This window comes from Odocoileus virginianus, chromosome 22 (genome assembly GCF_023699985.2).
Source record: "Odocoileus virginianus isolate 20LAN1187 ecotype Illinois chromosome 22, Ovbor_1.2, whole genome shotgun sequence".
NCBI lineage: Eukaryota > Metazoa > Chordata > Mammalia > Artiodactyla > Cervidae > Odocoileus > Odocoileus virginianus.
This window is the reverse complement of record NC_069695.1, coordinates 16,644,918-16,669,431: the sequence shown is the minus strand read 5'-3', so window position 1 is coordinate 16,669,431 and position 24,514 is coordinate 16,644,918. Positions and strand designations below refer to the sequence as shown.

The following is a 24,514-nucleotide window of genomic DNA, read 5'->3' as shown; positions in this document are numbered from 1 at the left end:
AGGAGTGCCAAGTCACAACATCAAGAGAGGAAATAGCACAGAACCAAGACCTACAGAAGAAAATGTCCATTAGCATCGTGACAAGGGGGATGGGTGCCCAGGGAACTCGGCCCAAGGGCACACCTGTCAGAGTCTGTGTGTGTTTCCTGTGCACTAAGTTAGGTCTGGGCTATTTTCCCCCAAGGATACTAAAGTAAATAATAAAAACTAAAACTCAATTTAAAATTAAATGCAAAAAAAAAAATTTAAAGTAAAAATGAGCAGTGTCCTCTTTAAGCTTTAAAATTTGGTTGCCTTACTGTTGTCATTCAATCTCTAAGTCATGTCTGACTCTTTTCAACCCCATGGACTGCAGCACGCCAGGCTCTTCCCTGTCCTTCACCAACTCCCAGAGTTTGTTCAAACTCATGTTCATTGAGTTGGTGATGCCATTCAACCATCTCACCCTGTGTTGTCCCCTTTTCCTCCGGCCTTCAGTCTTGCCCAGCATCAGGGTCTTTTCTAACAAGTCAGCTGTTTGCATCAGGTGGCCTAAGTACTGGAGTTTCAGCTTCAGCATCAGTTGTTTCAATGAATAGTCAGGGTTGATTTCCTTTAATATTGACTGGTTTGATCTTGCTGTCCAAGGGACTCTCAAGAGTCTTCTTCAGCACCACAACTTGAAAGCATCAGTTCTTTGATGCTCAGCCTTCTTTAGGGTTCAACTCTCACATCCATACATGACTACTGGAAAAACCATAGCTCTGACTATATGGACCTTTCAGCAAAATGGTGGTCTCTGCTTTTTAATATGCTGTCTAGGTTTATCATAACTTGCTCCAAGGAGCAAGCGTCTTTAAATTTCATGGCTGCAGTCACCGTTTGCAGTGATTTTGGAGCCCAATAAAATAAAATCTGCCACTGTTTCCACTTTTTTCCCTTTTATTTGCCATGAAGTGATGAGACCAGATGCCATGATCTTAGTTTTTTGTCTTATTAAATGCTCTTAAAAGTTGATATTTCAGTTAATAAGTACACTGGTGGTAGGTGGTTTAGTTGCTAAGTCATGTCCGACTCTTGTGATCCCATGGACTGTAGCCTACCAGACTCCTTGTCTATGGGATTCTCCAGGCGAGAATACTGGAGTGGGTTGCCATTTCCTTTTCCAGAGAATCTTCCCGACTGAGGAATCGAACCCAGGTCTCCTGCATTGCAGGCAGATTCTTTACCGACTGAGCTATAAGGGAAGCCCCAATAAGTACACCAACTTGGGGCTTATCATTAAAATATTTCCCCCTCAATTGACAAATAATTATTATTATGATTACTGACATAATCATTATTCTGCAGACAGAGAATCAAAGATCCAAAAGAAAATTAGTTGACTAAAGAGGAAAATAATGGTAAGAAACTGACTTTAGAGTAATACATACTCCTAAATTAGGTTTTACTCCTTGAAAAACCAAGCCCTTTAAATTTGTATAACCATTACTTTGTATATTCTTTGTGTTAACAGATGGTTTACTAGGTAAATTAATTATTAGATAAACTTACTCAAAAACTATCAAATCTATCACAACAGCTTTCTATGTGCCTAGCACCAAGCTAGTTGTGTTACATGCATCTTCATCTTCTCACTTCAATACACAATTAACCAAAGAGATGTTTAACAAATGTGTTTAAATAAGATTCTATAAAAAATATTTACCAATTTTTATAATCAAGAGAAATAATAAACTCTCCAAAAAGAACATAATAGAAGTAGTGAAAATGAAAAAATTGCTCACAAGCAGTGAAACTTGAAAGAAAAGTTTTTCAAGATCTTACCTATTTTTGTCTTCTACTGATGTATCTTCTGAGCTTTTGTTTTCTTCTTTAAAATACTGGCCCGAGCTAGATGGATTAGCAAACGTAGATATGAAAGGTCCCAGAGATTGGAAAGCTGCTTGTCGAACCTACGGAGGGAAGAAAGGACAGGAGTAGACCCTGAGTCTGTCCTCAGCTAGGAGATACAACTCTCCCTCAATCATTTTCTCCTTTTCACTTTTAAGTTTTTTAATCTTGGCTTGAATATCCAAACTGTGAGGATATGAATATAAGACCTTACAAAATATTTGCATGGAATAGAAATTTTGTCCTGTTAAAAAAAAAAAAAAAGTTAATATAGTAGCCCAATGTCTACTCCCAGAAGTATCAGCAGTAACATACCTTAAATGATAAATTATTTCTTAAATTATGGGATTAAAGTCATATTTTCTGTAAAATGCACTGTTTTACAAAAATGATAATTAAACAAAGCCCTACCCAACGTGAAGGATCACTGATCAAATTAATAAAGAGTGCTGACAGTTTAGTCCGTCGAATCTCTTGACACGTGGCACATGAAACAGCCATGAAGCACTCCGCGCAGGCCTTGCGGACGCCCCACACATTGTCCGAGCAGAGCTGGAAAAACCTGGGCAGCTGGGCGAGAGGGGCCCCGATCGTTAGACAGACACACGCGGCTTTCAGTTGTTACTTTTACTTCATTTCTCTTTCCTGGCATTTAAAACATTAGCTTAACAAAATTTAGAAGACCCATTTAATATTAGCAATTAGTATCTTTAAATAATGGAGAAGGCAATGGCACCCCACTCCAGTACTCTTGCCTGGAAAATCCCATGGGCAGAGGAGCCTGGTGGGCTGCAGTCCATGGGGTCGCTAAGAGTCAAACACGACTGAGCGACTTCACTTTCACTTTCATGCATCAGAGAAGGAAATGGCAACCCACTCCAGTGTTCTTGCCTGGAGGATCCCAGGGACGGCAGAGCCTGGTGGGCTGCCATCTATGGGGTCGCACAGAGTCAGACACGACTGAAGCGACTTAGCAGTAGCAGGAGCAACAGCTTAAATAAATCACACCCAATTCTTTCCACTACTGACTGCGGAAAAGCAAAGACACTCCTGACAAGTACAGCTCAAGAGTTTGTACTTAATTTTAATGACTCTGCATAACAGGTGGTTTCCAAAACTCTTTGAGCACATTAACTTGTACATTCAGCCCTTATATTCCATGAACTAACCATTTAAAAATCACCTGCTATAAATCTAACTGGTCACTAAAATACTCTAGGGTTGCTAAAGTGAAAGATTCATATGAATAAATAAGAACTGATTTTATAGAAATGGGAGTTAAAAAGGGATTGATGGTTCTTAACACATCTGCATTTTAAACAAAGTGTCCTTAAACACAACACAATACAAACACCCAGATTATAGAAACTTAAACTAAGTCATACTATCTTTCTGGAACTATATTAATACAATCTGGGGGCCACTGTATGTATTTCAAACTTCAGGTGCTGCTCTGAGACGCACTGTCTTCTCCTCGGTTCCTGTCTGCAGGCCTTACCAACATCTCCTCAGTAGCTTGCTGGCCGACGACGCTGCAAATATCTCCAAAATTGGCGGCACAGACCTGACAATGAAAGCATCATTGACATTTCAAAATATTATAGTGTTCTTTAAAAAAAATCTTTTAAATTCCACAGATCAATACAGTAACCACGAGAAGAACCATGTATCTTAAACACCACCACTACAATACCTTTCGAACATGAAACATTCTGCAGTCACAGCACATCTCACAAAACCGAGGGAGGATCAAACGTTCTGTGATGTCCTTGCCAACCATGGGGGCCATTTTGCACATTATCTAAAATAAATGAGAACACAGACATACTGAATGCACCTTCAAACTAAGACTTCTGCCAATTTATTAAAAGTATGTAACTTAATTTAAGGAAGTATAAAATATAACATGATGTCCTTATACATCACAAAAAATTCATCTTATTTGTCCAAGTTGAAGACAGAAAAACATATTAACTACTACCAACAGTAGTAGTTACCATGCAGTAGTACCAACAGTCCATATTAACTACTACCAACAGAATCAACCCGATGATTATTAAAGGTACAATAAACCCAGAGAAAATCCTAAAAATAGCATTTTTACGTACAGTTTCAACCTTATTAATCATTTTGCCTAATAAAAATAAACAAAGAAAAAAACTCCTACATTTCCCTGATAAGAGAATAAATGGTGACTGCTCAAAGGAAAGACTATCCACAAGAAGGGCCTGGATGCGGTGCAGCTGCACTGCTAAGAAAAGACTGTACAAGCCAGTCCTCACTGTGCAAAGTACCACTGTCTCAGAAACTCGCAAACAGGAAGATCACGTGCTTACTCTGCAAAGCCAGGGCTCCAGGAAGGCATGGACAGAGGTCTGAGGTGCACAGGATTTGGATAACACCATTCCAGGCAAAGTGAGGACAGACTGTTTGAAAACCAGCTCAACGCATTTCAATACCTTCCCCCCAGAGTTAGAATATAAGGAAATCTGATGGTCTGTCATCATTATATATTACGTCCACCCCCAGCCCAAATACTAGGAGGATAGGCAACTGACTGGGAAGAAAGGGGACTCTACCATATGTGCATGACTGTGTACAGACCACATCACAAGGAAGCCACCAAGAAGCCACTGCAACAAACAAGTGAGCTTAGGACGTTTGCAGGACATAGCACAGAATGAAGGGAAAAAAATGTATTTCTATAAATTAGCAATGAACAACTGAAAATGTATACAAATATTCACAATAATGAAAAACAAACAAACATGAAATTTAACACAATACAACATGATCTGTTGAAAACTACCAAACACTGAGGAGATGAGGGAAAGGCTTAAACAAACGGCGAGATCTCTGTGCCCACAGACTGTGAGGTCGGCCCATCCCTATCAGACCCACGACCCTCAGAGTGGCAGGTGGCGGGGGGAGGACACTGACACTCCCTATCCCCTAAAGCAGTGAGGTTTCTTGACTCCAGACTGTTTCCAGGCACCTCTAAGCCCAAGCTAATGATCCAAAGATACATAGCATCACCGATCTGGCATAATTAAATTCTTAGGATGAATTATTCCCAAAACAAAACTACTGGGAAGACAGGGAATGCAAAACATAGCAGAATAAACACAAACCATTTGTAATAGAATCACACGTTTCTCACTAGCACTAGCCTTTTGTTATAATTACAATGTTTTACTATTCCTAAATCACATAAAAAATTGTAACACAGCCAAGTTAAAACTCTGCTCAATATAAACGAATAATTACGCCAAAATTGATTTCCTTTTTCCTGAGAAGTTTGTGAAATTAAAAAAAAAAATTTATGATTTAGAACTTGACAGAGGTGATACAACACTATGAATGTACTAAATGCTTCTCAATTGTGAACTTTAACATGATTGATTTTATATTATGTGAACTTCACTTCAATAAAAATGTAATTACTGAAAACTATCTAAATTCATTATTAACTGGTACCGAAGGAAATGGCAACCCACTCCAGTATTCTTGCCTGGAGAATCCCATGGATGGAGGAGCCTGGTAGGCTACAATCCAAGGGGTCGCAAAGAGTCGGACACGACTGAGCAATTTCACTTCACTTCACTTCAAGGATATGAGAGTTGGATTGTGAAGAAAGCTGAGCACCGTAAAATAGATGCTTTTGAATTGTGGTGTTGAAGAAGACTCTTGAGAGTCCCTTGGACTGCAAGGAGATCCAACCAGTCCATCCTAAAGGAGATCAGTCCTGGGTGTTCATTGGAAGGACTGATGCTGAGGCTGAAACTCCAATACTTTGGCCACCTCATACGAAGAGCTGACTCATTGGAAAAGACCCTGATGCTGGGAGGGATTGGGGGCAGGAGGAGAAGGGGACGACAGAGAATGAGATGGCTGGATGGCATCACCGACTTGATGGACATGAGTTTGAGTAAACTCCAAGAGTTGGTGATGGACAGGGAGGCCTGGCGTGTTGCAATTCATGGGGTCGCAAAGAGTCGGACACAACTGAGTGAGTGAACTGACTGAAGTATCTAAAAATAAAATAATGGAACTTCCAATGAAAGGCACTAGAGAGAAAATATAATTCATCCTACAAAAGATCCAGAAGCACTATTAAATTATTTATAGTGTAATTTTTTTCCTATCAACACAAATGCCATTGTATTAGGTTTAAATAGCAAATCCTCACTACCTAAATAATTTAATTTCCAGATGGATTGATTACTTTTCTATTATAAGAATTCTTACTTTCTGAACTGAGGAACCACAGATGTGAATGACAGCATACCCAACCTGCAATGGCTCTCAAGTAATCAAACTATTTGCTAACCATGTCCAAAAACCAGAAAACTCACCATATTTCACTTTATTATGTGCAAGACGACTTAATCTGTGTGTTTTTCTAGTAATCGTAACATATCATATATTCCTCCCTGCAAAGACCATGCCATCAAGGACGGGAGCAACAGGCAGCATCCCTCTTTTTTCTTACTGCGCTCTCACAGTGCCTAGAAAAGCGCGCAACAACAACTCAAGGAGCTCAAATGCATCTTCATTCAATACAGGTTTCTTAAAAGGATCCTAGCTATCTTTGCCATCTTACTTTTTCCTCTTGATGAGATGAATTCACAGCTGATTCGATATTTTCTTGCCATGCATCCTAGCCTCTCCGAGCCCAGCAAGGACCGTCATCCCAGGAGCTCCACATGGCACAAGCCCCCCCCACCTTCCCCCCACCCCCGGAAAGACACCTGTGCCCTTGGAAGCCTGTGTCTGCTCCAAGCCCAGCATTATGTTTCACATTCCATGACCCGTGGCTACTCTGATACCCAGCACGTACCCACCCTACCCCATGTAACATGGCGTCGTGTCTAAGTCACCTCCTACGGTCACACACTAGCTCATCCCCCTGAACTGAAAAAGTGAGCTCCGCTTACGGCCACGGCCTCCGTCTTCACGTCGTCGTTGCTGTCGGGGGCTGTTAGCTCCACGAGGACGGGGCACACCTTGGTCTCCACATCGAAGCGCTCGATCAGCTCCTGCTCCAGCAGGGCCAGCAAAGCTGCCTGGCTCGTTTTTCTTACCTGGGAAAAAACAAACACATAAACAAGGCATGTGCACAGTACGACAAAACCCTAGGGCATGAAGTTCACAAATCTGCAGACTCCTCATCCAACCAAAGGTTCCCAACCGGCACAACCTTGCAGATAAAAACTGCTGGCTGCTCTGCAAAGACAGAACTCGGCAGACTGTGTCATAACAGGTCAAGGGGAACAGAAAAGCCATTCCTGGAAAAGAGGTCTCCCAGTGACAAACTTCTGGGGGCCGCCTGGAAGGCTGGCAGGGGAGCAGTAGCCGTTGGCGCTGTCTGTTGCAGCACTAAGGCGATCTCCTAGACTCCGCCCCATCTTCTCTGAGATGTCATTTTGTCATTCTGAGAAACTGAATAACCAGGTCTAAGTGGAAGGAACATCCTAAGGAGACCACCAGACGGCCCACATTTCTGCAGGAATGTGGACAGGCTCTTCCTACCTGGTTATTCTGATCTGCGAGATATCGAACCACAATGGGCAGCAAATACTTTGAAAAGGCGTATGGGATTGCTGGCCGGTTTTCTTGGCAGAACAAGGCAATGTGAGGCACCTGCTCCATCAGCTCTGCCCTCACGGTCGGTTCTGTGAAAACAACAGGAAGGTGAGTGGATGCGTCTTCCCCGCGTAGGGTTCTTGCCAGGTGGGCAGTCAGGAGAGCCCCAAGGAGAGCCCCCGACTCTCCTCACGGCATCGTGAGTGCTCAGGGAACGCACTCTGCTCCACGATGCTCGTCACAGTCACACAAGGTCACCCCCTCCCGGCTTCTGTCTTCAGAGCCTGCCTGGAGCCTGTGGTCACTCCTGTGAGGACTGGACCTGTCCACCTGAATTCAGGTCAACTGTAGATGGCATCACCCACAAACTGCTCTCTCAGAACCTCCAGGACAGGCTATAAGGCCTGGCTCCTAATCTGAATGCAGCTAGTGAGTGCAGGGTTTACAGTCAGACTTAACTATGATGATAGAGGGTCAACAAATGCTAAAGGAGACTGACAGATTGAAAATAACAACAACAACAAAAAATCTGAAAAGACCCAAGTTCATATGGCAAATCTAAATGTGACAGCATTTCAAAAAGACCAACTGTCCCCTGAGTAATGGTAAGAAAGCAAGCTGGTTATATGAGGCAAAAAGGTGAGATTCCTACACTGCTCTCTATACATAAATTCTAGGTGAATCAGAGATCCAATTGTTTTTTAAAAGATCAAAAGCACTAAAGGACAACATTTTAAGGGATTTTCCTGGTTGTCCAGTGGTTAGGGCTACACACTTCCACTGCAGGAGGGCACGGGTTCAATCCCTGATTGGGGAACTAAGATCCTGTAAGCTGTTGGGCAAGGTAAAAAAAAAAAAGTTGAACCTTGAGGTGGGAAGCCCTTCAAGGCAAATAAACCCCCCGAAGTAGACCAGCTAAATTCACTTTACAGAGACTTCACTATAGACAACAGATGTATCTAACTGGAGTTCTGTATTTTGAACCATGTATAAAATGTATAAAACATTTTAATGACAAAGGTTCATATAGTCAAGGCTATGGTTTTTCCAGTGGTCATGTATGGATGTGAGAGCTAGACTATAAGGAAAGCTGTGTGCCCAAGAATTGATGCTTCTGAACTGTGGTGCTGGAGAAGACTCTTGAGAGTCCCTTGGACTGCAAGGAGATCCAACCAGTCCATCCTGAAGGAAATCAGTCCTGAATATTCATTGGAAGGACTGATGCTGAAGCTTCAATACTTTGGCCACCTGATGCAAAGAACTGAGTCATTAGAAAAGACCCTGATGCTGGGAAAGATTGAGGGCAGGAGAAGGGGACGACAGAGGATGAGATGGCTGGATGGCGTCACCGACTCAATGGACATGAGTTTGAGCAAACTCTGGGAGATGGTGATGGGCAGGGAGGCCTGGCCTGCTGCAGTCCACGGGGTCACAAAGAGCCAGACACAACCGAGCAACTGAACAACAACAACAACAAAACATCTAATTAGACAAAAGAAAACTTAAAAAAAAAACAGGAGTCTGAGGTGGAGGAAACCTAACATTACAAATATTAAGACCAAAGCTTCCTGACATCTGACAGAGACTAGAACCCTCAAACTCAAGGAGGCTGCGATCGCATGGCTCTAACAGCCCTCCGGCCCTGACCCTGCTCCCAGACGACTCCTAATAGTCAGAGGAGCTGCCCAGCAGGCCTTCCTGCCAACCCGGCTTCTCAAGTCAACGCTCTTTGCATTGCTGTTTCAAATTACAAGCATGTGAACTCTCAGGCCCAGCACAGTATAAATCTTTACAATCTAGCCCCCTCAGGCCCCTCGCTTAAGCCTAGTTTTTCTAAACTGCAGGACTAGTAAACCCACTGTTGATGAGACGGGCCAGTGTCCTAAGCTCCCCAGACCCCTGCACCTCTCCTTTCCTCTCACTCTGTGTCGTCAAACCCAGCTCAGATGCCACCAGCTGTCTGAAGCCAGCCCCAGTCCTCCCTGTTATGGCTTATTGTTACTATGTCGGCTGCATTCACTCAATTGTTAATTTGATGACAGGAATTGTTATTCATCTTGGTAATGGCTCTAACGTTCAATCTAGAACCTGGCATAGAGTATGTACTGTTTACACGTATCCAAAGTATAAATGTCAACAGAGGTGTTTATCAGGAACTCAACAATTTGAGATACATTTTAGAATACATACAAGAGAAGGGAATGGCTGTCCACTCCAGTATTCTTGCTTGTGAAATCCCATGAACAGAGGAGCCTGCTGGGCTCCAGCCCTTGGGGTTGCAAACGGTCGGATACGACTGAGCAACTAACATTTTCACTTTCACGTGTTAAAAAATAGCAGTGCAGTTGGTAAACAGGCAGAAGAAAAACAAATTCTGCCTTAAAAAATATCCAGGTCTCTACTAAGAAAGGAATAAATACAATGGAATGCAACAGCGCCAAAATTTTAAGTTAAGTTATCTTTGCCAAATCAAAAATAAACTTAAGTAAAAATAATAGTTGATGACACTCTCCTAAAACCACTTTGGAACAAGCATATACATAAGCAATTACACAGAACATCATATGAGATAGTAATAGAATATTAGTGAGCTTACTTTTTTTTTTCTATAGGAAAATAATACTATCTAAGGCTGATGTGAATAGTAAACATATTTCCAAAAAAAAGAGACGCTCACCAAAAAATGATCTCATTTAAAATTAAAGGATGAGAATGCTGACATGCCAGAAAGTTCGACAGAAATGGAAAAATAACACATTTCAATAAAGAGATCATGGATTTAAGAAAAAATTTTATTTCTGAATTGTTTCAAAAATCAAATATAGAAATATGCTCAGAGCAATATTAGGTTAAAATGGTAAATTTTATGTATGTTTTGCCTCAGTGAAAAGTATTTTTTCAAAACGTAATAAATTGTGTTCTAAGTCTCAAAACAAGTTTATCTCTTTCTTAAGCAGACTCTCCTCCTATCTGCACTTTAGAGACAGACAGCTTTAGTTTTACGAGTGATCAACATTTTTTAAGTAAGAATGCATTTTTTGTCAAAAAAGTTTTACAGCTCACTCCATCCCTTTTTACTTATTCAAGAAAGTATAAAGTTTTTATTACAGTAATAGTTATTACGAATGTACATGATGCAAAACAATGTTCTTAGATTCTTCTTCTGAAAAATTTCCAGTCAAACTAAATGGGCCTGGTATATAAAATGTCTGGATCTTTGTAACAGGTTTTTTATTTTTTTACTCATGGGTTAGACAAATTACTTAGGAAATACTTCCAAGAAACCTCATGTTACACTTAAGTTTTTCATTAGTTTTTAGAAACTTAAATTTGATAAAAGAAACCTTCCTCTGCATAAACACACACCTGAATCATCAGCTAATCTGCTGATTCTTTCCAGAACAGCAATGCACTCTCTCTCATCATCGCACACTTCCCTCAGCGTGTCCAGCAGACTCCGGGCCACCATCTGTCTGCACAGAAGAAGATTATACCATGGTCAGTGGCACCCAACAGTTAGTATTCAGGACTTTAAAAGTCAGAATCCATATGGATTTAAAAAGTTTTTCTCAACACATTTTATAAGTGACAATTTTCTAAGTGACAAATGCTGGTATGAATTTTATTTTAGTTAAGATGAGAGTGACCATTTACCAGAATGTTTCACTATTATCTGACAAATTTCTAAGGTCACTGAAAATTTGTCTTAAGTAGCTATTAATACCTTCAATTATCATAAACAGGGGGAAAATATAATTACTTTTCATTATATAAAATGTTATCTTTACATATTTGATTAAACGAGTTTCATACATCTATACTCAGAAGATGCTAGAAAGACTTCGATTTCCCAGCGAAGTCTGATCCAGGTGATCTGGGGGCTGCAGGTGGAGAAACAGTGCAACTGGGGAGAGTGAGCACTGGTCACTGCCGTGTCCGTGTCCCGCGCCCCTGACGGCCAGTCACCTGGTCCTGGACACACCGCCCCCTGCTGGAGCAATAGCAGATTCCTCAGTAGCCACTTCACATGACTGTCAAAACGATGCTCAATAGCAAGAAAGTAGTGGGGTTTTTTGGTTGCTTTTTGCCAAAAAGCCAAGAAAGAGTGCATTCTCTTACAGGATGGAGGAGTGACGAGTGTAAAGGCAGCCACAGCTGTGACCAGCAGTGAAGCTGGGTGACTCTCACTGCCGCGGGCACCTGCTTTAAACTGGGTACTTCTGTTAACTGAAATTCGCGCAATAAAAGACACCCTCCCGCCTCCCCCAGTGGACAGCACAGGCACATACCTGTTAAATACGTTCTCACTCGCAGCATACTTGTCCAGTCTCCCCAGCGGCGTCAGCATGTCATCTTGTGAGACAAAGTCCAGGGCTGAAGGTACAACAATCACATCAGACTCTGAGCTGCAGTCATCCACACCAACTATCAGAGACATGAGAACACTCCTCATACACTGCGCATGGAGAGGTGCCCGGGCCTCCCAGGCAGCACAGGTCAACCCGCCCTTCGCTGCGTCTAGAGGACAGAGAGTCACAGGAGAAGCCGGGTCGGAGGCCACGGATGACAAGGGGCTTCCTCTCCTCCTTTGATGGGTGCGTGCTGCCTACCCCGAGACGCACGGGGGTCAGAGGCCACAGATGCTCAGGCGTGTGACCGACGAACACAGTGACCAGAAAAGAGTGATCCCACAGACCTGAGAACCCACACGTTCAACCAGGACACTGACGACGTGTAAGTAAGTGAAGTGTCAGACCCCGACAGAGTTAATCCTGCCAGGCAGTCAGGGAACTCACACTGCATAGAGAGAAGAAAGACGAGAATTACAGCAGCCTTCTCATCAGGAAGAACACAAGCCAGAGACAGGAGAGCAGCGTCTTCAAGGGATTGAAAGAGAAGAAGCCAACCTACACCTCTAGACTGAGTAAACAGAAATCGCTCAGATATCTTTGAAATTCATGTCTCTTGAACATAAAGGTGAAATAAACTTTTTCTGACATACAAAAGCTGACAGACATCACTAGCAGCAAACTTTCAAGAAATACTGGAAGCCCTTCAAGCAAAAAGAAAATTACACCAGATGGAAATCTGAACCTACACAAAGGAATGAAGACGATCAGAAACAGTGAATATGTGGGCAAACACAAATGCCTCTTCTTATTGGAAAAAAAAAACACTCTTTAAAGATAATTGTTTAAGGCAAAACTATGCACTATAAAATAGAGAAAAAATACACTGTGAAGTTTATAATACGTGTAGAAGTAAAATATGACTGTGCGTACTCAGTTGCTAGGTTGTGTCCAACTCTTTTGTGACCCCATGGACTGTAGCCCACCAGGTTCCTCTGTCCACAGAATTTTCCAGGCAAGAATACTGGAGTGGGTTGCCATTTCCTCCTCCATCCTGACCCAGGGGCTGAATCCATGTCTCCTGCATCTGCAGCACTGGCAGGCAGATTCTTTACCACTGAGCCACCTGGGAAGTCCAAAACGTAAGATTACAACAGCTCACAGGCAGAAAAGGAGTGAGATATATTGTATACATATACATGAAGACTGACGGTAATGAGTCACAGGATCACACTAATTATAAACTTTTCGGCAGCTATTAACACCAAAAATACCCACCTGAAACATACAGTAAGCAAGCCAATAAAGGCCATTAAATGGAATCATAGAAAATACTCAGACCAAAAGAAGGCAGAAAAAAAGGATGAAAGGAAGAAAAAAATACATGGGACAAACAGGAAATAGCAATATGAGAGGAAAATCAAACCATATCAGTAATCACAGTGAGTGCACACACTCTAAACACCCCCAATTATAGGGCAGAGACTGTCAAGCTGGACTAAAAATAATACCAAACATGAAAATAATTTCTTACATACAGAAAGATTTTACCAGGTTATCCTGATCTACAAGTTACAGCAAAGTACCTCCTGCGTTATGAATCAGTTGTCAAACCACCCAGACACTATCATTTGGCCTGTTTCCTCCTCTAGGATTGTTGGCTGTCATGACCTGGAAGGTGCCTTTATGCAGGCTCTAGAATTCTATGACTATGACCAAATTGTTTCATCAGTTGCACACTTGTCAATTTTAAAGATAAACATGAACAATGTGGGTTCTGGTCCCTAAAAAGGCAGGGGCTGTTGGGAAGAGTGCCAAAACAGTGATAGTCACGCATGGCTGTGTTTAGGACAAGCCTGGAGCACTCACCCTAAAAGGCAGACCCCCCCACATCTCATATTCAGACCCTGATCATGCAGGTGTGGAGTGAGGCCCAGGAGCAATCATTCTTAATAAATACCCCCAACAGGCTTAAACACAGATTGTTGAACAGCTATATTTGAGAAACGCTGAGAGGGTAACAAACCATATTCTGTCTCCACTTGTGTTTCTGTCTATCTTCACATCGTGGTTGAGGATCATCTCTACGTGGAAGGGAGTGCTGTGCCCCAGCAGGGTGCTGGGGCAGACGTACGCTCCCCAGCGCTGCAGCCTCCTGTCAGCACTGCTGGACGCCCCCTGCATGTACATCCTCTCCAGGGTCAGGGCTTCCTCATCAACTCCTGACTGGACTAAGTGGCTCTGGATCTCCTCTTTATGGAGGCAGCAAGGATCTAATTACTGTGGCTACAGACTGCATACTTAAGTCTTTACCTAGCCATCCTGCAAATGCCTGCCACAGGTGATGAGTAGGAGAAACACACAAATAATCAATAAAGCTTTCACCACTAAAAAACAAAAATCCTACAGCATAAATGATGGTACAGTCAATAACATCCTCAGATAAAAAAGACAGAACGCAGAGCGTGAATGAAGTTATACTGCTACAAGGACTGTGTATAGCTTATGCAAAGCAGTACATTAATTTTAAGTAGATAATGGTGGATTAAAGATGCAAATTATAATCCTTAGGAGCCCTGGCTCAGACAGTAAAGAGTGCCTTCAATGCAAGAAACCTGGGTTCGATCCCTAGGTCAGGAAGATCCCCTGGAGAAAGGAATGGCTACCCACTCCCATATTCTTGCCTGAAGAATTCCAGGGACACAGGAACTTAGTGGGTTACAGTCCATGGGGTTGCAAATAGTCAGACATAACGGCACGACTAATACTTTCAATTCCAATGTGAAACATGCAAGAAAGGATGGCCAAAAAGGCAACTGGGAATTAAAATAGAATGCTAAAAAATACTCAGTTAATAACCCCAAAGAAACTCACAAAAGGAGCAACAGAGAAAAAAAGAGATGAAGAGAAATACACAATCAGATCAATAATTACATTACTTATAAACTGACTAAACATTATAAGTCAAAAGGTAGAGAATCACAAACTAGTAACAAGGGAACAACTACAGGTGTTCCTCAACTAGAGTCTATCGGAAATGTATTTTTAAAGTCCAAATTTCAACCCATGGGTTGAAAAGAAAAGGATTAAGAAAAAAAGACATAAAACATGACACAGCACGAGAAAGGCAGAGTGGCTATTTTATCATCAGGCAAAACAGACAAAGAGCATCTCAGGAGAGGAGAAGGGCCTTTCATCACCTGACCTGTGTGCTCCAAGGCTGCCCCTCCTTTCTGGATCATTTACTTGATTCTGGATTCTTGGACATTACACAGTAATAGCCCCTTACAGTGCTCACTGCTTTAAACATCCAACTTCCTCCACTGATGAAGTGAAGAAATCATGTTGGCTTTTAATGTCATTTGAAATTTCAAAATGACTGAAAAGCAATGAAAACAATGATCACTCTGAAATGTTTTTTCAAATTGTATCTATACTCCCCAAATCCCAAGGCTCCTCTTCCCTGTAAACCCATCCTGGGTAGCTGAAAGGGGATCAACGTGGAAAGCAAAAATGAAGATGCCCTGAATGATCAACACGAGACAGAACTCCTACACTTGTGCAGCAAACCTTCACTTCTCAAAATTTAATATTTAATTATAAAACAAAAGCTTCCATGAAGAAGCTACACGATACAAGTGTCAACCAAAACTCATGTTTCTTAGTGAATTCTAACAGAATTCCTTGCAGGAAAAGAAACCTATCCTTAAGGGTTAGTGCATCTTGTCTCAAGTCAGAGTCAACAGATCCTTCTAGTTCAAATCAGACCAGAATCGAACGTTACAGTGTAAATAAAGAGAACATCCAGAAAACGGGGACAAGAGAGAGAAGCACTAAGACAAGGGCGTTCATCTTGTTACGTATAAGTGAACCCCTCCCCGTGTGTGAAACTACGGGGCCCACAGCAGACGTGGCCGTCCACACGCCTGTGGGTCAGGAAGGCTCCGCCTGCTCTGGCCCAGCTCGGGCACCAGCAGAAGCCCAGAACCACAGGAACCAACACCCCAACTTCCAGCTGTTTCAAATTCAAGGAAAACGATGTCTCAAAACGTAAAAATTTAAAAGCTGGACCCATTTGAAATGTTAAAGATGATCAGTCCCTACATGTTTACGGTGACAGTAATGTGACAAGGACAAAAGCCCTTTAAAGTTAAGACAGTCTGAGTCCAAATCTCAGGTCCTGCTCCTCGTGAACTCTGCATGTGAGCTTGTGCAGGTCATTCATTAACTTGGCTGTGTTTCCTCACACAAACACGTGTGTGTTGTCAAGATTTTCAGACACACAAAGATAACATCTATCACACATCTAACACAGTATCAAGCTAGGACATCAATATTCCCTCAAACCTACAATTCACGTGTTTCTGAGACAACCTCAGCATGGTTTCCCTGAGTTTTAAATGTCTTCACCCCTCTCATTCAACCAGTAAGCAGGACGCTGTCTCCTGTTTACTGTGAGTGTCAGGCACTCAACAGAGAACAGAGACACAAAACCTAGACAGCGTGTACACACACAAGTGTCTATGCACACAGGTGTATATATGGGCATGCACAGACAAAAACATGCTACTAAGAGTACACACACAACGTGTTCTTCACCTTACACTGCTAGGTGTGCCCAGAGAGCAAGAGAAGGCCTCACAGTCCAGACAGTCCTGGGGGGACACGGGGTGCCCCAATGGACAGAGGGTGGGAGAATGTGCTGAGCTGAGAAGCCTGGGGACAGGGAGTCAAGGAAAACCAAGTCGCACAAGACAGAGGAGGGCTTCAGGGCACAGGGCTCACACAGACGTGAGCTGGGAGGAAGAGGAGGGCCCAGACTGTCCTGGCCTTCTGCATTTCAAAGGGTTACATTATTACCTTTTGCAAAATCTTCCTGACTGGCTGGAAAACCCGACTTTGAGACTTTCTAGGCAACAGCACAGTTAAATTCAACCATTACCTCCTTTGAGCAGTGGACATACTTATTCAACTATATGAATAAGTGGTTTAAATGTGATTTTAAATGATCAATTGTTAATTAAAACTATCTTTTTCATTACGAAAGAAGCAGAGCTCGTCATGTCTCTCCCAAGTGCAGGGTATTCTGAGAGCACCAGAGCCTAAAGACAAAGAAAATCCCTGCTGGAAGGTTGGCGTTAGATGATTGGTTGGGGCACCATGGGCTGTTCACTGGAGTGGGCATCTTTGCCTAGCTGGGAGTCAGGAAGCTTGCTGGGGATCATCAGGGGCTTTTGGCAACAGTTACAAAGGGGCTCAGCCAGCTTGAAGGTGACCTTGCTTCTGGGCTCCGATTCTGTGGCCTTGGTGCGAGGCCTCCCACCTGCGGCCTGGGGGCAGGACTCAACATCCCTCATCCAGACGGCTTCCTCTCTAGTTCTTGGATTCTCTGGGAGTATGTACTCCATCTTGAGTGTTTCCCACCTTTCTAGACCGTCCTTGCTTGCTTCTTTTACAACCTGTTGCGTAGGTGGTTTCTCTCCCTCGACTCTGTCATATGGACGCTATTCACACACACGCCTCTCCTCCCCTGGATAACCTGCAGCTTCACCGCACTCGCGATGCAGAGGGCCCCAACGTTCTCATGCTCTGGTCCCCACGTCCAGGGCTGCAGGCCCCTCAGGGTCTCCGCTTCCATGTCATGTGTTTTCTGAAAACCTAACTGTCCAAATTAGTCTTATAAAAAATCAGCTGCTCCTCCAGACTCTCTAATGACCGTCACTTCCCCAGTAACCTGAGTTCTCAGGCATGAGGCCTGCAGGTACTTTACAAAGCACTTTTCTTGCCCCCATTATCTAATTGGTCGCTAAGAACTATGAATTTGACTTCTAAAAAGTCTTCTCTATTCCCATACCTCTCAGTTTCCAATACCCTAACCCAGAGGCTCTGATACCGTCTGCTTAGGTATCTGAACCCTGTAAGGCGTGAGAGGGCTTCCCAGGTGGCAGTAGTGGTAAAGAACCTGCCTGCCAATTCAGCAGACTTAAGAGACACGCGTTCGATCCCTGGGTTGGGAAGATTCCCTGGAGAAGGGAATGGCAACCCGCTCCAGTATTCTTGCTTGGAGAATCCCAGGACAGAGAAGCCTGGCGGGCTACAGTCCGTGTGGTCATAGAGAGCAGGACATGACTGAAACACCTGAGCACACAGACACGGAAGCTCTCCTGAGCAGTAAGTCAAGCGGGGAACTTTAAGGACCATTCCAGACCTGTTTCCAGGAATGCTCCATCATAGATACGCACTGAGGGTGTGGACCCATGGTGTTCCCATCCACAATCTCCCACCTCCCTGAGCTCAAGACTGCATGGCTCCCAAGCAAAATCCCTCCACTCCACAGCATAGGGACCCTCTGACACACGGACGAAGGCGTTACAATACCAGCTCTCTGAAGGCTGTAATGCCTACTTTCACAAGTCAGGTACTCGTTCCACAATCCTTTACTTTAAAAATAACTGAATGACTGATAGCTCATTAAAAATAATTTTCATATTTTTGACATATAAGTTGGAAGAAATTCAAGAAAATTAGTGGCACTACTAGTAAAACTCTTTCCATCCACTTATCTACATCAACAAAATTTCTCTGTGCTTATAGCTCTGAAAATAAAAAGTAAAAGTTATGCTAAATACAGTCTCATTCGAGCAATAAATTACATTCACCCATGAATACAGGTTATTTTTTAAAAGCTCCACCTTACTGAGATGCTTATTCAATAAAATTTTGTTCATCAAGTGTTTATTATAATTTGTAATACATTCTGGTGGATCAACTGAGTATTAATAATAACAACAAAAACAAAGTTTTAAAGATTTTTATGCCCACAGGAAGTTAAAAGTTTCAATTTTTCCTTATATCTTTGGTGCCAAAAAAATGTGACAGGGTAATCAATAAAACTTTCAAGCATAAATATATATTAAGATAAAATTTTGTTAGGGAAATAGATCAAATAACAATGGAAAATCGTCAATTTAAAGAGTTTATTCTTGGATTTTTGAAAATGGCTGATAGTGTATATAAGTGCTATATTATTTAGATTCCATTTTTAACAGTGATATGACAGTTTCATTTTGAAAATACCTTTAAACTTAAAAAATATGAGTTTTCTAAATTATTTTAGAAGATATCCAGTAGTTAAGTGTGAAGACCACTGCCCTCCACCATCACAATGTCAACTGTCTACTCGTCTCCTCAATCTAACCAGGCTACCCGGCCTCCTCCTCCCTCCCCAGCCCACACTGGGGGCTCTTCTCTGCAGGTGCGGCAAGCTCTCTCCACCTGCTTCCCGTCTGCCCTCTTCACCCTCATCACAGCTGAAACTCACCTACTCACAAGTACCATCCAGGAAATGCTTCCTGCTCCTTCGGATAAAGATCTCTTCCCCCCATGAGCTGCCCCCAGTCTTGGGGGTGCCAGCACTTTTCTCCACCAGCAGCTGCAGTGCTTCATTTTCTTCTTTTTTCCTTTTCCCTCCAAACCAAATACGGATAAAGTCCCAGAAGGCAAAGCCTGTTTGCTAATCTTTTTATTAACAAACAAACCCAGATAATGGAGTCTCATGCTCCTGATGAATGCCTATTCACTGATAACTGTTCATGAGGAGGTGGTCCAGACACCCATGAGGGGACGAGGGTCCTTTAAGAGCATTTTACCCCTACACACACACACACACACACACACACACACACACTCCCAACATCATTAGCATATCAGCACCTCTGAGAAGCGCAGGACCAGAGAGAACTGTAGGTGTATACACCCTAACTTTCTCCAAGCTTGATCAAAAACTTCCTTTTATCCCCATATAGCCTCTAGGAAGAGCTGCTAAAACAGGAAAAAGCCAATGGTCTGTTCCCCTTCCATCTTCCCCTTGATAATGCTAAGGCCACAAGAAACTTGCCCAATTTTGTTGTTTCCCAAGTCCTTTATATCAGAAAATGGAAAATAACAAGACAAACCAGATTTAATCATTTTTATAAGAGCTACCTTAACATCTGGGGCTTTACACATTTTAACAAATAAACCAACAGAGAGGAAGGGCAAAATCTTCCTCAAAAAGCAGAAACTTAACTGATTCAGGTGAGAGTCATCAACACACACTAATGCCAAGAGGTGCGTAAAGCTTGCCTGGGAATGGAAAATCCCCTGGAGTCAAATCACTGCCCTTACTAACAGAAGGAAAAAGAAAGAATCTTCAAGTAGCGAAAGCTGGCAGGCATCACACCTTAACCGAGAGCAGAGAACTGACATCAGGTGCCTTCTGAGACAGGCACTGGGAAAACCAGGGAATGGCTTACACAGCATCCCTGGAAAGGGAGGGAGGGAGGAAGCAGCAAGCAAAACCTGAATTAAATCATGAGGAAGCATAAAACCAAGTTGACGCCTCAAAACTCTCCATAGTGAATGATAAAGGCTGAGAACTTTTTCCGAATTAAAGAGACAAGACAACTAAACGCAGCCCAGGGGCCTGGAAGGCAAGACAGTTGCTATAACTGATACTATTGGATGATTGGTGAGATCTGACAATGAACTACATATTACATAGTTATGTAATCTGTGTCAAAGTTACTCTTTCTGAACTTGCTGTCAGAGGAGCCTGGCCTTGCTCTCAGGAGGCACAGCCTAATGATCAGGTCTGGACAACTTCATCTTAAAAGGCTCAGCAAAGAAGATTAAGTATATATTACAGTTGTGTGTCTAATTACAACTGTAGAGAGAAAAAGAGCAAATTGCCAAAATGCTAACAAAGCTGAATGAAGGTGAAGAGTTTGAAGAATTAACTATGACACCTGTGCATCTTTTGTGTAAATCTGAAAGTTCTCAAAGTAACAAGTAATTGATTTAAAAATAAATCATTTCATTATTTTACTGCAAGTTAGGTTTACGGCCTTATTCAGCTTGACAGAAAAATCATGATTTATCTCAGCAAGTGTATACTGAATTCCTACGGTGTGGTGGGCACTCTGCAATGGGTGAAGAATAAAAGGCTCCAGGTGTAGATCCTTGAGCACCTGGTATATCCAGTTTCAATTTGTGACAATATAATGCTTATCAGAAATCTTTTCTTCAAATATTAAAGTTCTTAGAAATGATCTTTACTCCTAAGAATAAATCTGTCCTAGAGTATATTTAACAATTGAATTTCAGCTGGAAAAATGTGCTAAAATCAACCCTGAATATTAACTGGAAGGAATGATGCTGAAACTCCAATATTTTGGCCACATGATGTGAAGAGCTGACTCTCTGGAAAAGACCCTGTGGTGGGAAAGACTGAAGGCAGGAGGAGAAGGGGACAACAGAGGATGAGATGATTGGATGGTATCACTGACTCAATGGACATGAGTTAGCGCAAGCTCCGGGAGATGGTGATGGACAGGGGAGCCTGGGGTGCTGCAGTCCGTGGGGTTGCAAAGAGTCGCAAAGATTCAGACATGACTCAACAGCAACACTGAGCTAAAGTTCAATCTATGAATATTTCAAAAAACATTTCCCTAAAGTATGCACAGCTTCCCTGGTGGCTCAGAGGGTAAAGCATCTGCCTGCAATGCAGGAGACCCGGGTTTGATCCCTGGGTCAGGAAGATTCGCTGGAGAAGGAAATGGCAATCCAGTACTCTTGCCAGGAAAATCCCATGGATGGAGAAGCCTGAGAGGCTACAGTCCATGGTGTCGCAAAAAGTCAGACACAACTGAGCAAAGTATGCACATAAAAGAGGTAGGGAGGTGTCTACCTGGTCTCCGATTAGGTACCAAGACTTCATTGTCTGTGCAGCATCTGCGGGTCAGAGATGTGGCACTCGGAGCGCCCGCAGGTGTGGACTTTTGTACATTATAGATGGGGTGGTTGTTCCTACATGAGCAAACATGTCCCCTGCAGTCGTGCTAACCCAATTGCTCGATTAGTTTTGTTCTGTGTGTAATCCAAACGCAAAGGTCGAGCTAATTCAGGGCCAGACTGTCACCAATCCCCAGAAAGGAAGTGCTGAATCTACCTGGCGTCTTGAAGTTTATTTCCACCAAAAACTAACTTGATAGATGTAAATGTAAAAATAATTTATATCAAATCTGACTCTGAATACAACTTCCAAGCTGTGTATAAATTTCAATATAAATCCAGCCACAAGAGTTTGGACTGACCGCTTTGATAACCAGACACATCGTATCACACAGCACTCTTCCCACCTCTGCTCCAACGACTGGCTCCCTCACACACGACTGGGTTAAAATACAAATAAAAAGGGTATAGTGAGCCTCCAACATTCCCATGACAGGCAGGTGCTACTCGGAAAAAATGATTTTACCCACCAAATACTTGGAACGTGCTGTGACCTTCACATCCTCCAGAACCTTCAGGAGGGCAGATAATCTAAATCAGTGATAAATGAAGTCACAGCTGGCAGGCAGGAAAGGCATGGTAATAAGGAGTAACACAATAATAAAGACTGTCGGGGGTATAGGAAGATGGGGGGGTGAATGGAGAGTAGCATGGAAACATATACACGAACACATGTAAAACAGATAGCCAGTGGGAACTTGCTATATGATTCAGGGAACTCAAACTGGTGCTCTGTGACGTTAGAGGGGTGGGACGGGGCAGGGGTGTGAGGGAGGTTCAAGAGGGAGGGGACATATGTATACCCATGCCTGATCCATGCTGATGTATAGGAGAAACCAACACAATATTTTAATTAGCCTTCCACTGAAAATAAAGAAAGGAAAAAAAAAGAAAAAAGGCATTTAGTGATTGAAAGCAAGATACAATTGCCCTGTGACAAAGAAAAAAAAAAAAGACTGTCAGCCAGCTCTACATGGGACCTAACACTGTTAAGGCAGGTGACTGAACAAATCACTTAACTGTTCAGATGAGCCTCATCAGGTGCCACTTCCATGGTTAATAATTTGTGGGGCTACACACCTCACATGTGGAGTGTCAGCAAGGTTACAGCACAATGCCCAACACACAATATGACAATACGTGGTGATTTTAAAAAAGAACAAAATCCAGAAATTTCTCCCACTTCCCTTCTGCAGCAAGTTACAGAGCTATGTTAGTATTATGAGGCAGCTTGGATGGGAGGGCAGTTTGGGAGAGAATGGACAAATGTATGACTGAGTCCCTTTGCTATGCACCTGAAACTATCACAACACTGTTCATCAGCTCTACTTAAAAAAAAAACAACACAAAAATTAAAGAGCTATGTTAGATGATATTTAGGAAAAGAGCCTACAAGATCTGAATTGTAGCTGAAGCTCCAATACTCTGGCCACCTGACTGAAGAGCTGACTCATTAGGAAAAGACCCTGATGCTGGGAAAGATTGTGGGTAGGAGGAGAAGGGGGTGACAGAGGATGAGATGGCTAGATGGCATCACGGATTCAATGGACCTGAATCTGAGCAAACTCCAAGAGACAGTGAAGGACAGGGGAGCCTGGCGCGCTGCAGTCCATGGGGTCGCAGAGTGGGACATGACTTATCGGCTGAACGACAGCAAAGTCTGCCTCCACACCATCTCCATCTGCAAGAGCTTGGGTCTATACTTTTTCATGCTTGACATGAAAAGAACGAACATATAACCTGCCCTCTAGCTCCTGGTTTCTATAACCCTGGAACCACTGGCTCAGGAGACACAGCATAACTCACATCTATGTGATCCTTTGAATGATACAGCAAACCAATTTAAAACATAAAGTTTCACAATATTCTTGTTACCATTGAGGCTGACCCAAACGGCGAAATGTGCTTATTAGCAAGATGAAAACATGCAAACAAGCAAGATGTTGCTTCTTTTAATCTGGCAGTCAGTATTTAGATGAAAGTGAATCTAATAGTTATACAGATGAGCTTTATTACAGTAGACATGCACAGAAAATGTCTCAAGAATTTAACCACTTAAACTTTCATAAATTATCACACCTCACTACAACCTTAGATGTCATTCTGTCTGTAGATTAGAACATCAGACTTGTAAAAGATTTACAGTTAAAATAAATGACATCTGGGATGGCCTTAAAGCACTCTACTGCCTCCCCCACAAAAGTTCAGGTGTTAGAGGGTGGATAAGTGAAAGCTGAGTGGTGGGTTTATGATGGTTCATTTGCTTTTGTGTATTTTTTAAATATCCCGTTAAAAATATTAACAGTACCTACTTTTAAAAAATCAATGCAATCCATCATATTAAAAGAATAGAGAAAAAATCATAAATGCAGAACAAGCATTTGAAAAAATCCAACATTCAATTCTAATTTCAAAAAAGGTCTCAGGAGACTCAGGGGACTTTCTCAACCTGATAAAGGGCATTTGTGAAAAAATAATACATTGAACATCAAGATTCAAAACTTCCGTTCTTCAAAACACACTATTAGGACAATGAAAGGAAAGTCAAAGAATGAGAAGTGGCATTTGCAAACCGCGTATCTGAGAAAGGATCTGTGTCTGGAATACACAAAGAACTCTCAAAACTTAGGAAACAAATAACCCAATAAATAAATGAGCAAAAGATCTGAACAGACCCTTCACCAAAAAGGACAGATGCTGAAAGAGCCTTGAAAAAAAATGAGCATTATCAGACTTGATGGAGATGCAAATTCAAACTACAGAGAAGTGTCAGCAAGGGTGCAGGGCACCTGGGTTCTCCCACACGCTGGGGCTGGGGGGAGGGGTAGGGGGAGACTGCACAGTCACTCTGGAAAATGGTCTGGCAGCTTATAAAG

At 42.5% G+C, this 24,514-nt stretch overlaps 1 protein-coding gene across 12 annotated transcripts in view; it reads right to left on the bottom strand.

Moving 5' to 3' along the window:
- Nucleotides 1-24,514, bottom strand: part of PPP4R1 (protein phosphatase 4 regulatory subunit 1) — a 55,384-nt gene that overhangs the window by 19,452 nt on the left and 11,418 nt on the right. For 6 of the 12 annotated variants that reach the window (XM_070452651.1, XM_070452652.1, XM_070452647.1 and 3 more), the window contains 8 exons: nucleotides 11,748-11,883; nucleotides 10,825-10,931; nucleotides 7,405-7,547; nucleotides 6,810-6,956; nucleotides 3,566-3,673; nucleotides 3,371-3,436; nucleotides 2,284-2,442; nucleotides 1,807-1,934 (listed from right to left, as the gene is read on the bottom strand). In XM_070452651.1, the coding sequence (XP_070308752.1) occupies nucleotides 1,807-1,934; nucleotides 2,284-2,442; nucleotides 3,371-3,436; nucleotides 3,566-3,673; nucleotides 6,810-6,956; nucleotides 7,405-7,547; nucleotides 10,825-10,931; nucleotides 11,748-11,806 (917 nt within the window). In that variant the 5' untranslated portion in view covers nucleotides 11,807-11,883. Of the gene's footprint in view, nucleotides 1-1,806; nucleotides 1,935-2,283; nucleotides 2,443-3,370; nucleotides 3,437-3,565; nucleotides 3,674-6,809; nucleotides 6,957-7,404; nucleotides 7,548-10,824; nucleotides 10,932-11,747; nucleotides 11,884-12,740; nucleotides 13,370-13,393; nucleotides 24,291-24,514 lie in introns of those variants that run through there. The other 6 variants (XM_070452653.1, XM_070452648.1, XM_070452650.1 and 3 more) reach the window with 4 other exon arrangements.